This window comes from Stegastes partitus, unplaced genomic scaffold (assembly GCF_000690725.1).
Source record: "Stegastes partitus isolate 25-593 unplaced genomic scaffold, Stegastes_partitus-1.0.2 Scaffold1385, whole genome shotgun sequence".
NCBI lineage: Eukaryota > Metazoa > Chordata > Actinopteri > Pomacentridae > Stegastes > Stegastes partitus.
Genome location: NW_007579116.1, coordinates 41,281 through 51,855, shown reverse-complemented (window position 1 = coordinate 51,855; position 10,575 = coordinate 41,281). Strand labels below are relative to the sequence as shown.

The 10,575-nt window shown below is 42.4% G+C and overlaps 1 protein-coding gene across 1 annotated transcript in view; it reads right to left on the bottom strand.

Annotated features, from left to right (window-relative positions):
- Window positions 1-374: 374 nt before the first annotated feature.
- Window positions 375-10,575, bottom strand: part of ulk2 (unc-51 like autophagy activating kinase 2) — a 44,153-nt gene continuing 33,952 nt past the window's right edge. The window contains exons 16-27 of the mRNA XM_008299167.1: window positions 9,221-9,366; window positions 9,026-9,106; window positions 7,816-8,084; window positions 7,548-7,726; window positions 6,983-7,092; window positions 6,647-6,784; window positions 6,298-6,539; window positions 5,999-6,177; window positions 5,727-5,845; window positions 5,337-5,494; window positions 5,079-5,214; window positions 375-3,554 (exon numbers count right to left, since the gene is read on the bottom strand). Of these exons, the coding sequence (XP_008297389.1) occupies window positions 3,490-3,554; window positions 5,079-5,214; window positions 5,337-5,494; window positions 5,727-5,845; window positions 5,999-6,177; window positions 6,298-6,539; window positions 6,647-6,784; window positions 6,983-7,092; window positions 7,548-7,726; window positions 7,816-8,084; window positions 9,026-9,106; window positions 9,221-9,366 (1,822 nt within the window). The 3' untranslated portion in view covers window positions 375-3,489. The remainder of the gene's footprint in view (window positions 3,555-5,078; window positions 5,215-5,336; window positions 5,495-5,726; window positions 5,846-5,998; window positions 6,178-6,297; window positions 6,540-6,646; window positions 6,785-6,982; window positions 7,093-7,547; window positions 7,727-7,815; window positions 8,085-9,025; window positions 9,107-9,220; window positions 9,367-10,575) is intronic.

The following is a 10,575-nucleotide window of genomic DNA, read 5'->3' as shown; positions in this document are numbered from 1 at the left end:
CCACTAAAATCTGATCAGCGGTGACATGCAACCCAGAGGCCGAGCAGATTAAATCACTGGTTCCAGATATTGTATTGAATGCAATGACGACAAAGGAAACTAAAATAAACTGTTCATGAGAAAATCCAAAGACACAGAAATACTGGAAGTAAGTTGTTGAACGTACACCTCATATAAATGGTAAAGCACTGAATCTTCAAGCCATTTGTAGATTAAGAAACTACCAAGAGGACTGTTGTTTCTTTGCAGCAGTCAGTACTTTTTGACTTTGGACATTCATAAAATTTACTCTTACAGTTGAGATCTTTTCATGCAAACTCTCAAAAATCTACCCACAATTAAACATGGAAAAAAATAAGGCACAGAAAAACACCTTCATTTTTTTTCCTCCTTTTAATAACAAAGACCGTATTTGAGTTCCATAAAGAACAAGAGAGACACCCCTCAGTGAGAGACACAAGTATAACATTAACATTTCTCTGAAAAATCTGTGTTTGGAAAGTGTTGCATCTTCAGGGTGGTGACTGACAGCGGGGGTTTCTTCAGAATGCATTCAGGTCAAGCTGGAGAGGCGCAAAACGACAGGGTACATACATTCAACATTCTAGAGGTTCTACAGGGTAAAATGCAGAGTTGGTACCCATGCTTTTATCTAAAACAGTCCATCTTCAGTTACAGTCCAAAAATGGTACAGAGCAAAGTTTCAGGTGGGTTTCTGTCAGCTTTATTTGTCCCTCTTCACTCTGTGTGCAGTAAAAGGCTTCATGTGGTTCAGAGTGCTCATGACAAGGACGAGGGGGAAAAACTGAAACCCAGATATGTCTAGAAAAAAGAACAGTACATCAGAGGAACAGGCCTGGAGACCACCTGTGAATGCATTTATACACATTTTTACACTGAAAAAAGAATGTATTCACACCTGTACAGAGGAGTAGGCCTATGTCTGCTTTCACAAGAAGAAGGCACCTCCTTTTTCCATCACTAACTGGATACTACTGGCCTTAATGCACGTGTGTATATATACACTCATACATACAGTACATACACCGTTGGGAGCACAGCAGACAACTTGAGGGGGAGGCAGAGGGACTGAGTGAACGCTAGGGCAGTGCAGATTGTGACAAATCAAGTCTCACAAAATTTGTGGAAATGAGTTTGAAATCAAAAGACTTCATGCTCATTTCAGAACATTTCATAGGAACCACTAAATAAATGTGATCTCAACAACGAACAGTCCTGGTAGAAAGAGTTCTCTGGAAAGGATTGGAGCTGCCATGAGTTTTTATTATAGTCTTTGGCACACTCCTGTTGTGCCAAAATAGGTTTTCCTTATCAAACCCTTGGCAGACATGACTAAAATCAATACAAATTCATCTATCTACATATAAAGATTTGTGCTCTTTGACTGACAGGCAGGGCGTCCGATGGCAACATCCACACCCCTTCAAACTGTGATCTCACACACACACTCACTCCCCTTCCAAAAAAAGGGGGAAGGAATCATCATCACATGCACCACATTCAAATATATACAGGTTTGCAAACATCAAGTTTTGTTTAAAAAAAGTAGCTACAGATTTTGACAGAACATAAAAAGCTGTAGTTTTATTTTTTTTTTAGTAAAATGAAACTTATTATTAAGGTAACTTGTCAAGTAATTTGACCGTTCAGTTTCACTTCTTCGGGGCTTAGAGCGGACACCTGATTGGCTGTTCAGCGCTGCAGTGGTAACAGGAGAAAGGGCCACTCACTCAAGTTCTGGTTTCCTTCTGAATATCCAAGAGCAGAGTGAGTCACTGTCACCCCAAATGAACCTCCACCCCTCCTTACTGTGATCAGCATGATCAACAAGTCATCGGCAAGCCCAGTGTATTCCTCTAAACAACAATGAAAAACAATGTGATAAACAACTGTCAGATTTTTTTTTTCTATCTGTGCAAAATGAATGCAGAGTTGATATGAGCCAATCAAAGCTCCCTGGATATACATTTTTCATATGTCTGCTGAAACTAGAAGTATTTTTGTAAATGACAGTCTGATGTTTGAGAACATCCGTCATCCTTAGAAAACATGGCAGCCTTGGATTGGCTACATAAATGATAGCTCGTTTTCTCGCATGCAAGACACAACTCGTGCATCTGGATTTAAAGGGAGATTCCACTGATTTATCAAACCACTTTCAGAAAGTTGAAAGACTTGCAAGAGACAGATTAAACAAATAAATACAAATTGAAGCAGCACAGGAGGATTTTTAGAGCCTTGATTATACATTTTACATAAAACATCTCTGCAATTAAACCCTCCATGCTTGGAATATGCATATTTCTTTACAGATCTCCTATTAAGTCTCATGTCCAAGTAGAGATAATTTGCAGAGGTGGCATCAGGAAAATCTCTGGTCTGAGCCACAGAAGATGTTTTGCAACTATTTCCACAGACTGAACATCATTCAGATGAAGAGTAAGCTGATCTTAATCTTAAAAATCATTGGAATGCCCCTTTAATTCTACGACCATACATCAGTAAACTAGAGGTAAGTGGTTCTGTGATCTTTGATAGTCAAGGCCTTTAAACTCGAGCAGTCAGCCTGTTTCCCTGGTTGCACAGGCGTGTATGAAATGCATGCACTTCTGAAGACTTGTTGCTCATGCACACAGATCAGGTATGTTTTGAGGGTGGGAGCAGGTGTGATTAGAAAACTGTCTCCCCTGCCTTCACATTTCCACCTTCAGATATCTGTCTCCTCCTCTCAATCCACAATAAAGTGCTTGAGGTAACAACACAAAAAAATAAAAACAAAGCAAATACAAATCTACAGGTTCCTTTGCTCTCACGGCTGTCTAGTTTCTGTAACAGGAGTTTGTGTTTTATATCGAAGTCCATGTAGTCTCTGAGCTGGATCAAATACAGTGAGCGGCCGTGAGCCTTTTGTTAATTTCTTCCTTCTCCTTTCACTCCAATACTTGAAGTTTTCAAGACAGGCAGGAAACTCCATGTTCTCCTGAACCAATAAATAAGAACAATAACAACTTAAACACAGAGTAAATAACCACTGATAGGATTTAAAAAGATGATCTGCTTCATGTGGAGCTTGAGTCCGTTTATAGCCCACAACACTGTCTCATAGTCCTGTGAGTCCTCTCTTTCTTCTCGTAAAAACAAATGATATCAAGAATCTATATGTTGATCTGATGGTGAGCTACCATCGTAGGGTAAAAAATTGCACCTGAAAGTGCATGCTTTAATCTCCATATCCGGTTTCAGCCTTTTGCTTCCGGATCTGTTGTCGTCTTTGGTTAGAAATTTGTGCATCATCCACAGTTCATTCCGTGATGCAGCCAGTGAAACGAACTGATGATAAATACAGATGAAACCTCACAAATGAAAAGTGCTTGAACTGCTACAGGAGGGAACGGGGGCTTTGTGAGGGTGGTAGTCAATAGTCTTAGGACGTGGTCCCTCTGTGTGTGTGTGACTGTTGGAGGGATGCTACTCGTACAGTGTGACAGTACAGTAGCACAGAGCTGAGATCCTGCGGTCCACACTGGCTTTATCTGCAGGAAACACACACAAAACAAAAATTTGTTTATAGAAATCCTTAACAAACCATTAGAAAAAGTTTTAGTCAACATATGGGCTTTGGTGAATAGTTGGTTTAAACCCAGCGGTTTACAAAGAGATGACGGATTCATTAGGGGTCAACATTAGCATAAATTATAAGCCTAAATTGCTGTAAATTGTGATTTATTTTTTTTTTTACCATTTATGGAAGTTTCACTCATAAAAATTATCCTCTGGAGTCAAATGGAGAATATCCCACTGCAGAGATTCAAGTTCTTATGTCAAAAGTTTAGCAGTGTCACGAATAGAGACAGAAACTAGTCTGACATGGAGTGAAATGCCAAAAAACATGAGGCTTAAGCAAAAGTCTCAGAAGTGGTCAATTTGATTTGACAGTTGCTGGACAGCAAGTCTGCATTTAGACCCTGAGGGGCCAACGGTAGTAAAAGCAGGCTGGAGAGGTTCCGAGAGGATTGTATAACGTATCATTTGAGAATATTAGTCTTAAAAAAGGTAAGTAGACCTGTGAGTAAACTGGGAAGCAATGCCGCACATCACACTGATTGAGTCAACAGAGGATTTATTTTACATAGATTAATTTAGATTATATTTTTTATCTTAGCTGGTTTCTGTAATGTACTAAATCCCTGTAATCTCCAAACAGTTTGTGGACTTTGGGATCCTGTGACATTTTTTCCCTCACTGTATAATTAGTTTTCGCTGCAATATGAAGTCCTGCATCTCTATGGAAACAGCACAACTATGGCTAGAAGGAGAGCGAACTCAAAAATGTCATCTGTGCAGTAAAACAAAGTCAAAATGCCATTAATCATTAAAAGAAGCTGAAGATTAAACTTGCTTTGTAAAAAAAAACATGGAATCCGTTTGTACAACATTTTTCCAGGTGCACACAGGTGTTAATGATACTGGAAAAAAACAGTACCTCCACATACTGGAGAAATTAAACTTTTTAATTTGTTTCTAGACTTGTTTAATGTTGGTATTGTGTAAGGTCAGTCTGAAATTCACCTGAAAAGTTTCAGATTTTTTTATGTTGTGTTGTGTGTGTTGGTAAAAGCTGAGTCACTAATAGCTTCTTGGTTGTGCTGCAGAATTGTTTTTCTTAGTTCTTAAAGGAGACATGTAAAATTAAGTGATTTTGATTAAACATCCCACTTTGAAACTTAGATTTGGTTCATTTTTCCAGCAGAACTGGAAATCACACATGACTAATTCAAGGGATATTGATCGTTTCTGTTTATGCAGTTTCTGGCTCTGATAAATGCTGTCATTTTGCCAATTTTGCTAATGTGCCTTTCAGTTCAGAAAGGTACACCACATTGTATGTACATTACAAATACAGTTCTGGAGTTTTGTTTGTACCAAAGAAAAAATTCTGAGTTTGAGGAAAATGATGACAGCGAGGAGTAGTCTTAAATCATTTGTATATGCCACAAATCCATTCATATGCATGGTTGCATATTCAAGCCTGCGAGCTTGTGCTAGTGTGTACTCACATTTGACCACGTTCTCAATGTCAGTGGGGTCTTGTAGGATCTTGGACAGGCCATCCAGTAGCATGGCGGCCTTGCTGTAGCGGTAGGCTATGTCCTCCGTTTGCTTGAACATCTCATCCAGAGCTGCTGACTGAACCTGATAGACACAAACACACACACACCACATCATATTAGGTTAACTAGCACTAATTACAGCTGCATGCTACCTATGTGATTATTTCAATCATCATACCAAGAAGCTACGTGAGTGCGACTCACCATCTCCACTGCGTGATTGTAGATGAGCTTCTCTGCAGTAACGCTGTTGATCTCATCCACAAAACGCTGCTTATCAGAGAAGAAATGGTTGAGTTTGTCAGTTAGCCGCCGGCAGAGCGAGATGCAGCTTTTGTAGCGCTCATTCAGGTTCTTCACCACTGAAAGAATAAAGGAAGAGACTTCAGTATTTTTTGTACGTGTCATTTTATTAAGGAAATAAACTGAATGTTAGGCAAATAGACACAGGTTGGTTTTACAGAGCTCTTTCTCTTGCTAATGAAGTGGGTCAAAAAGCAGATTTCACCTCCTTCCTCATCCTCTGTTTCCAGTTTAATGTGCTCAATACAGTTTAGGTCAAGTAATGGGAGAGGAAGATCAAAATGTCCTTACCTTGCTTGACAGCAGTGGAAGGATTGAGCTTGGCAGATTTAATCTGAGCCTTGGCCAGATGGAGGGAGGAAGCCAAGAGCTGAGCTGCCTTCATGTAGAGCACCAACTGCTCCACCTGCCTGTAGGGGGAAGCAAAATCACAATTTATAAGACAAATGGACTGCAGCAACATCACTGAATAAAAGACCTCCTGAGGTTATACGTATGTAATATATATACATTATTCATTTGATAAGATTATCACAAAGACAGGCTAGATTTTCATTCCTTACCCCCACTCCTTGCTAAGCTGACTGATCTGGTCCACAACCACACTGTCCTGTGGAGGGTAGAGGGAGGCGGCCGACACGCCAAGCTCTGCCCCTCCGGCTCGAACCGCCGCCATCTCCAGGACGCAGTCGGTGAATGAAAGCATCATCCGTAGGTGCATGAGGGTGTCTGTATGCTCACGCTGTGTGAAGGAGAAAAAAGAAGAGCACATCCAAGAAAATGTCAAACTGATGAGCATTACTGCAAAATGCTGAGAAATAGGGACAAAACGTGTAGATGTGGCAGACGTCGTCCTTCTTACCTCCATCAGGGTCTCCTCAGGCAGCTCGGGGGCTTCGAAGGTGATGAATCCCTCCAAGCTGGGAGGAGACGTCCCATAAGGGACGTAGCGCAGGCTGCTGGGAGCCCCCTCTGCCCCGGGGACAATCTGGCCTCCCCCAAAGCCTCCCGGAGGAGAGGAACCCATGGCCATGCCTGGGGGAGATCCGACATAGACCCGACCACTGGTGGAACACAGTGAGCCGGCCGAACTGTTGGAACCCACTGAGAGGACAAGGAGAGGAGAAAATTATGTGATAAATGCTGCTGACAAACAACCCACAGCTGGTTTGCTTGCACACTAGCTAAGCTCAGGTGGAGGGTTCTCTTACCAGAAGTGGTCCGTGGTCGGGTGCCCAGGTGACTGCAGGTAGGAGGAGTGCTGCTGTTGGGTGGTGAACCCACAGTGAAAAGGACAGTACGAGGACTCGCTGAGCCACCCTGAGCCAGCCCGCTAGGACCTGCAGGGGCTTTAGGGAGGGGAAAATTGGTCATTTATTTCTGTAATGCACTGCATATTATATAATTTAATTTATAACAAGTATGTACACAATTCTTTTTGTTTACGTTGAGCAGGACATTGGTCATTTCATAAACTAACTAAATAACTGAACTAAGGAAAACTGTGGTAAACCCTGTACAGATTACGTGCAGCAGTCCACCCATACCTGTGTCCATGGGTCGCTCAGTGTTCAGGCTGTCAGTGCTGCCCTGATAGGTCTGTCCACCCAAAGTGATTCTGATTGGCTGGTCCGACAGACGACCTGTGCTAACAGACCTGCAAGGCAACCGCAGATAACGTCAGCAGAGTGTCCAACGGTAGACAAACTGACATCACAGGGTAAAAAGGAGTAAGCGGGGACAAAGTCATACAGACGTATGCAGCATTTCACTCTTTGAATGACGTCATTCTTTCATTTCCTAATCGATTTGAACAAGCCAGCTTGTGCGAAGAAAAAAGTAAATAAATTACACTTCCAAGAATAATTGTGTACCACTAAATTTCATTCAGGGTAATGAGTACCACTGCACAGTATACGACTCATCAACTGTTAAATCAATACTGTATGCAAACAACTGAAAAACACCATGTCTATCATCTTAGAGATCTGTCATAGTGACCTGGCCTGAACTTGACATTCATTGATCAGTCTAACATTCGTTCGGTGGAAGCTGAGACGGTGCTCAAAGTGTAGTTCTGGTTGAGGGACGTAAACAGACTGATGAGCCTACCTGCCAAAGGTTCTGCTGGCCTCTGGAGCAGCTGCCCGTCCGGCCAGGTATGGGCTGCAGTGGTAGGCACAGATATCCCGGGCATCTGCCAAAGCCTTTGTGGGCACGGGACTGTCCGCCAGGGCCATCAAGTTACAGGAGGCCTGCGTTTTGGGGATCTTGAATGGTGCCGAAATAGTCTGAAGGAAACAAACACACAAACTTTAGCACCTAACATTTAGCTAATTGAATATTTAGCATCTGCACACTTTCTTTTAATTGCTCTCACCTTGGTAGGAGAACCAATGATGGTGGGCAGTGGGGACTTCTGCAGCCAGTCGGATGTGCGAGGAGAGGAGCCAAGCAACTTGGTGGGGGAGGAGCCGAGGTTGGCGGGTCGCCCGAGCTGAGGGGAGTGACTACAGGAGGAGGACGACGAAGGCTGCACGGGGTCTGACAGCTGCTTGTGGAGCTTCTGCCTGGTCTGGTAGACCTCGGTCAGGGTAGGGGCGCTCTGGAGTCGAGCCCCCAAGAGCTGAGAGGACGGGACAGGGGAACCTGGAGAAGGTAGAAGGACCATGTTAGAAACAACTCAAGTTAACTACCCCCCCTAAATAAACTGGCTTAGTATGGATTCTACAATTTTTCATCAAAATTTAGAGAATTAACTGATTGATCATGCACCGGAGGAGACATAACCTCGTGCCTAATTTGTCCCTCAGCTGTGGTACCTCTTCAGGTCTAAACTTTGCTTTGCACAGATGCAAAAAAGCAGGGTGTGATGCTGTGGGAGACACTTTTATGAGCATGCCACTGTTTCTACTCAGTCAGCAAAAGAAAATTGTCCTTCCATAGAAACTCTGTGTAGGTCATAAAATCTGGTTGTTTGTGTGACTTTCCAAGTAGGGGACAAAGTAGGGCTGTCTGTCTGGCTACAGCACCGTTTTAGACAGCATACTTTAGCTTCCCTATTTAAAAAATGGTCACCATGGCAGCAAATCTCTTGACGCAAACAGTAAAGAAGTTTTAGGGCGTCTGCAATGTTGATATAACAGCAGCGTCAGAGACTTGCCTTGACTCATGGTGACTAATGCACTTTGTCAAAAATAAAGTCATGACACAGAGGAGAGAACCAAAACAACAGCTCCTGAATGCACATGCTTTTAATTCTGCTAAACTTAAAAATCAAGAACAATATAATGCACTGTTTTTCATCAAGGGTTGCCATTTTTTTTTCCCTGCCAGTGTTCATTTAAACTTCTGTCTTACAATGAATAACAAACTTGTCTTCTTTGTATCCATTTGTACATCCTTCGTACTGCAGCTTTGATGTTTGTTTGTCCAAGTATTAACGGTTTATCATTTACTGCTTCAACAACTCACATTCCCCACAAGACCATTAAGGCTAAGTCTTATCTAAGTGAACGAGATGACACAGTAAGATGTGCAACCACGCAGTGACCGGGCGGTTTACAGGGCAGTTTTGCCTGTGAACTGACCTCCTGAGGAGCTGCGGCTGCGAGGCTCCTGGTTCTGCAGGTGACAGCAGCAGTGACCCAGCTGCTCAGGGATGGTGCCCACTGCAAACACAAATAGTAAATTTTGTTGTGAGCCTCTGGAAATGTCCCTGTCATGTCTAGAAGGTGTCATAATAACACTGATGTGCTTAGAGACATGTCTGGTGAAATCCATACCGAGAGGTGAGGGGGAGTAGGGCCGGGAGCTGCCTGTAGAAAGGCGCCGGCCCACTGTCTGGGGGACGTCTGCAGAGCTGGGGGACCCTGAGCCCACCTTGGGGAACCCCATTGGACTAGTGTTGGAGCGCCTTACAGTGCCAGACCTAAAAGAAAAAAAATATTAACATGCATCACAAAATAAGTAGACACGAAGGTCTTTCAGCTTTTAGGTCACTCAGGTTTTAGAGCTTATTCAACACTGAACTAATCCAAGGATTCAAGTTGAAATAAATAAATAAATCAAAGCAATTCTTGGCTTCATCAAGTATTTAGTTCATCAACTACAATCTCTCTAGTCACTTCTCTCTTCTCCCTTTGGCTCATTTCAGCCAGTTTCGTCATTTGGTAAATACTTGTTTGGCTGCTGAGACAACCCATTACAGTGGTAAGTACTGTACACACGGATTTGAGTCACAAATACAAAACATGTGTGGGAGCATTTGTTATGCATACTACTAATTTGCCCATCTCAAAACTTATCAGCAAAAAAGTGGTACAATTGCAAGCAATCGCAAAGTAGCAGTATTTTTTGATTGCCTCGTGTAATCACAAAGATATGCAGCATCATCTTAGGGATGCTATGAAGTGATGTCTCGTTACTCACCAAAACATACAGTGTTTATCATCAATGTCTAACAAACACAGAGAATGCATTTCCTTCCTCACAGGTGATTTTTTAAAAATGTGTTTTATATAGATCCTGCATGTTTACATCCATGTTTGCTTGCCAGCTGTTTCTTCCTTGCTTTTTTTGGTAACACTGCTCTTGTTTCTTGCTGCGTTACCAAAACAAACTCTCAGTGGAATAAGTGAAACGTCTGCAGTAATATGGATCATGTCACTCTTATTTGTATGTGGTGCACACAATACTAACAAATAAAGACCCACTTGTCAAAACATGGCTCAGGAGAGTGACTAATGCTCAAAATTGACTCCAGGTACCTTTATGTTGCAAGGAGGAAATAAAATATAAAGACGAAATGTTTACTTTACATTGAAAGTTTGCTGTAAATCCTCCCATTGGAATCAAATTACAGTTCCTTTAATGTTGTTCCCTACAGTGAGAACAATAATCCTAACTCACTGAGGTGGGCCTCTGATAGGTCAAACGGAGTATCAGAGTGTTAATCCTCCCTGTACAGACTGACGAGACAGGAAGGCTGTCCCACTATGAACAGAGAGACACAGCCAGGGGTCGTGGGTGAAAGGTACAGTACCTGTGCTCCACGATCTAACTGCCGCGGGAACACAGAGATTAACTGAATGAGCCAGAAACATAACAAAAAAAATTCTAATCTTCAGAGCCCACAAGC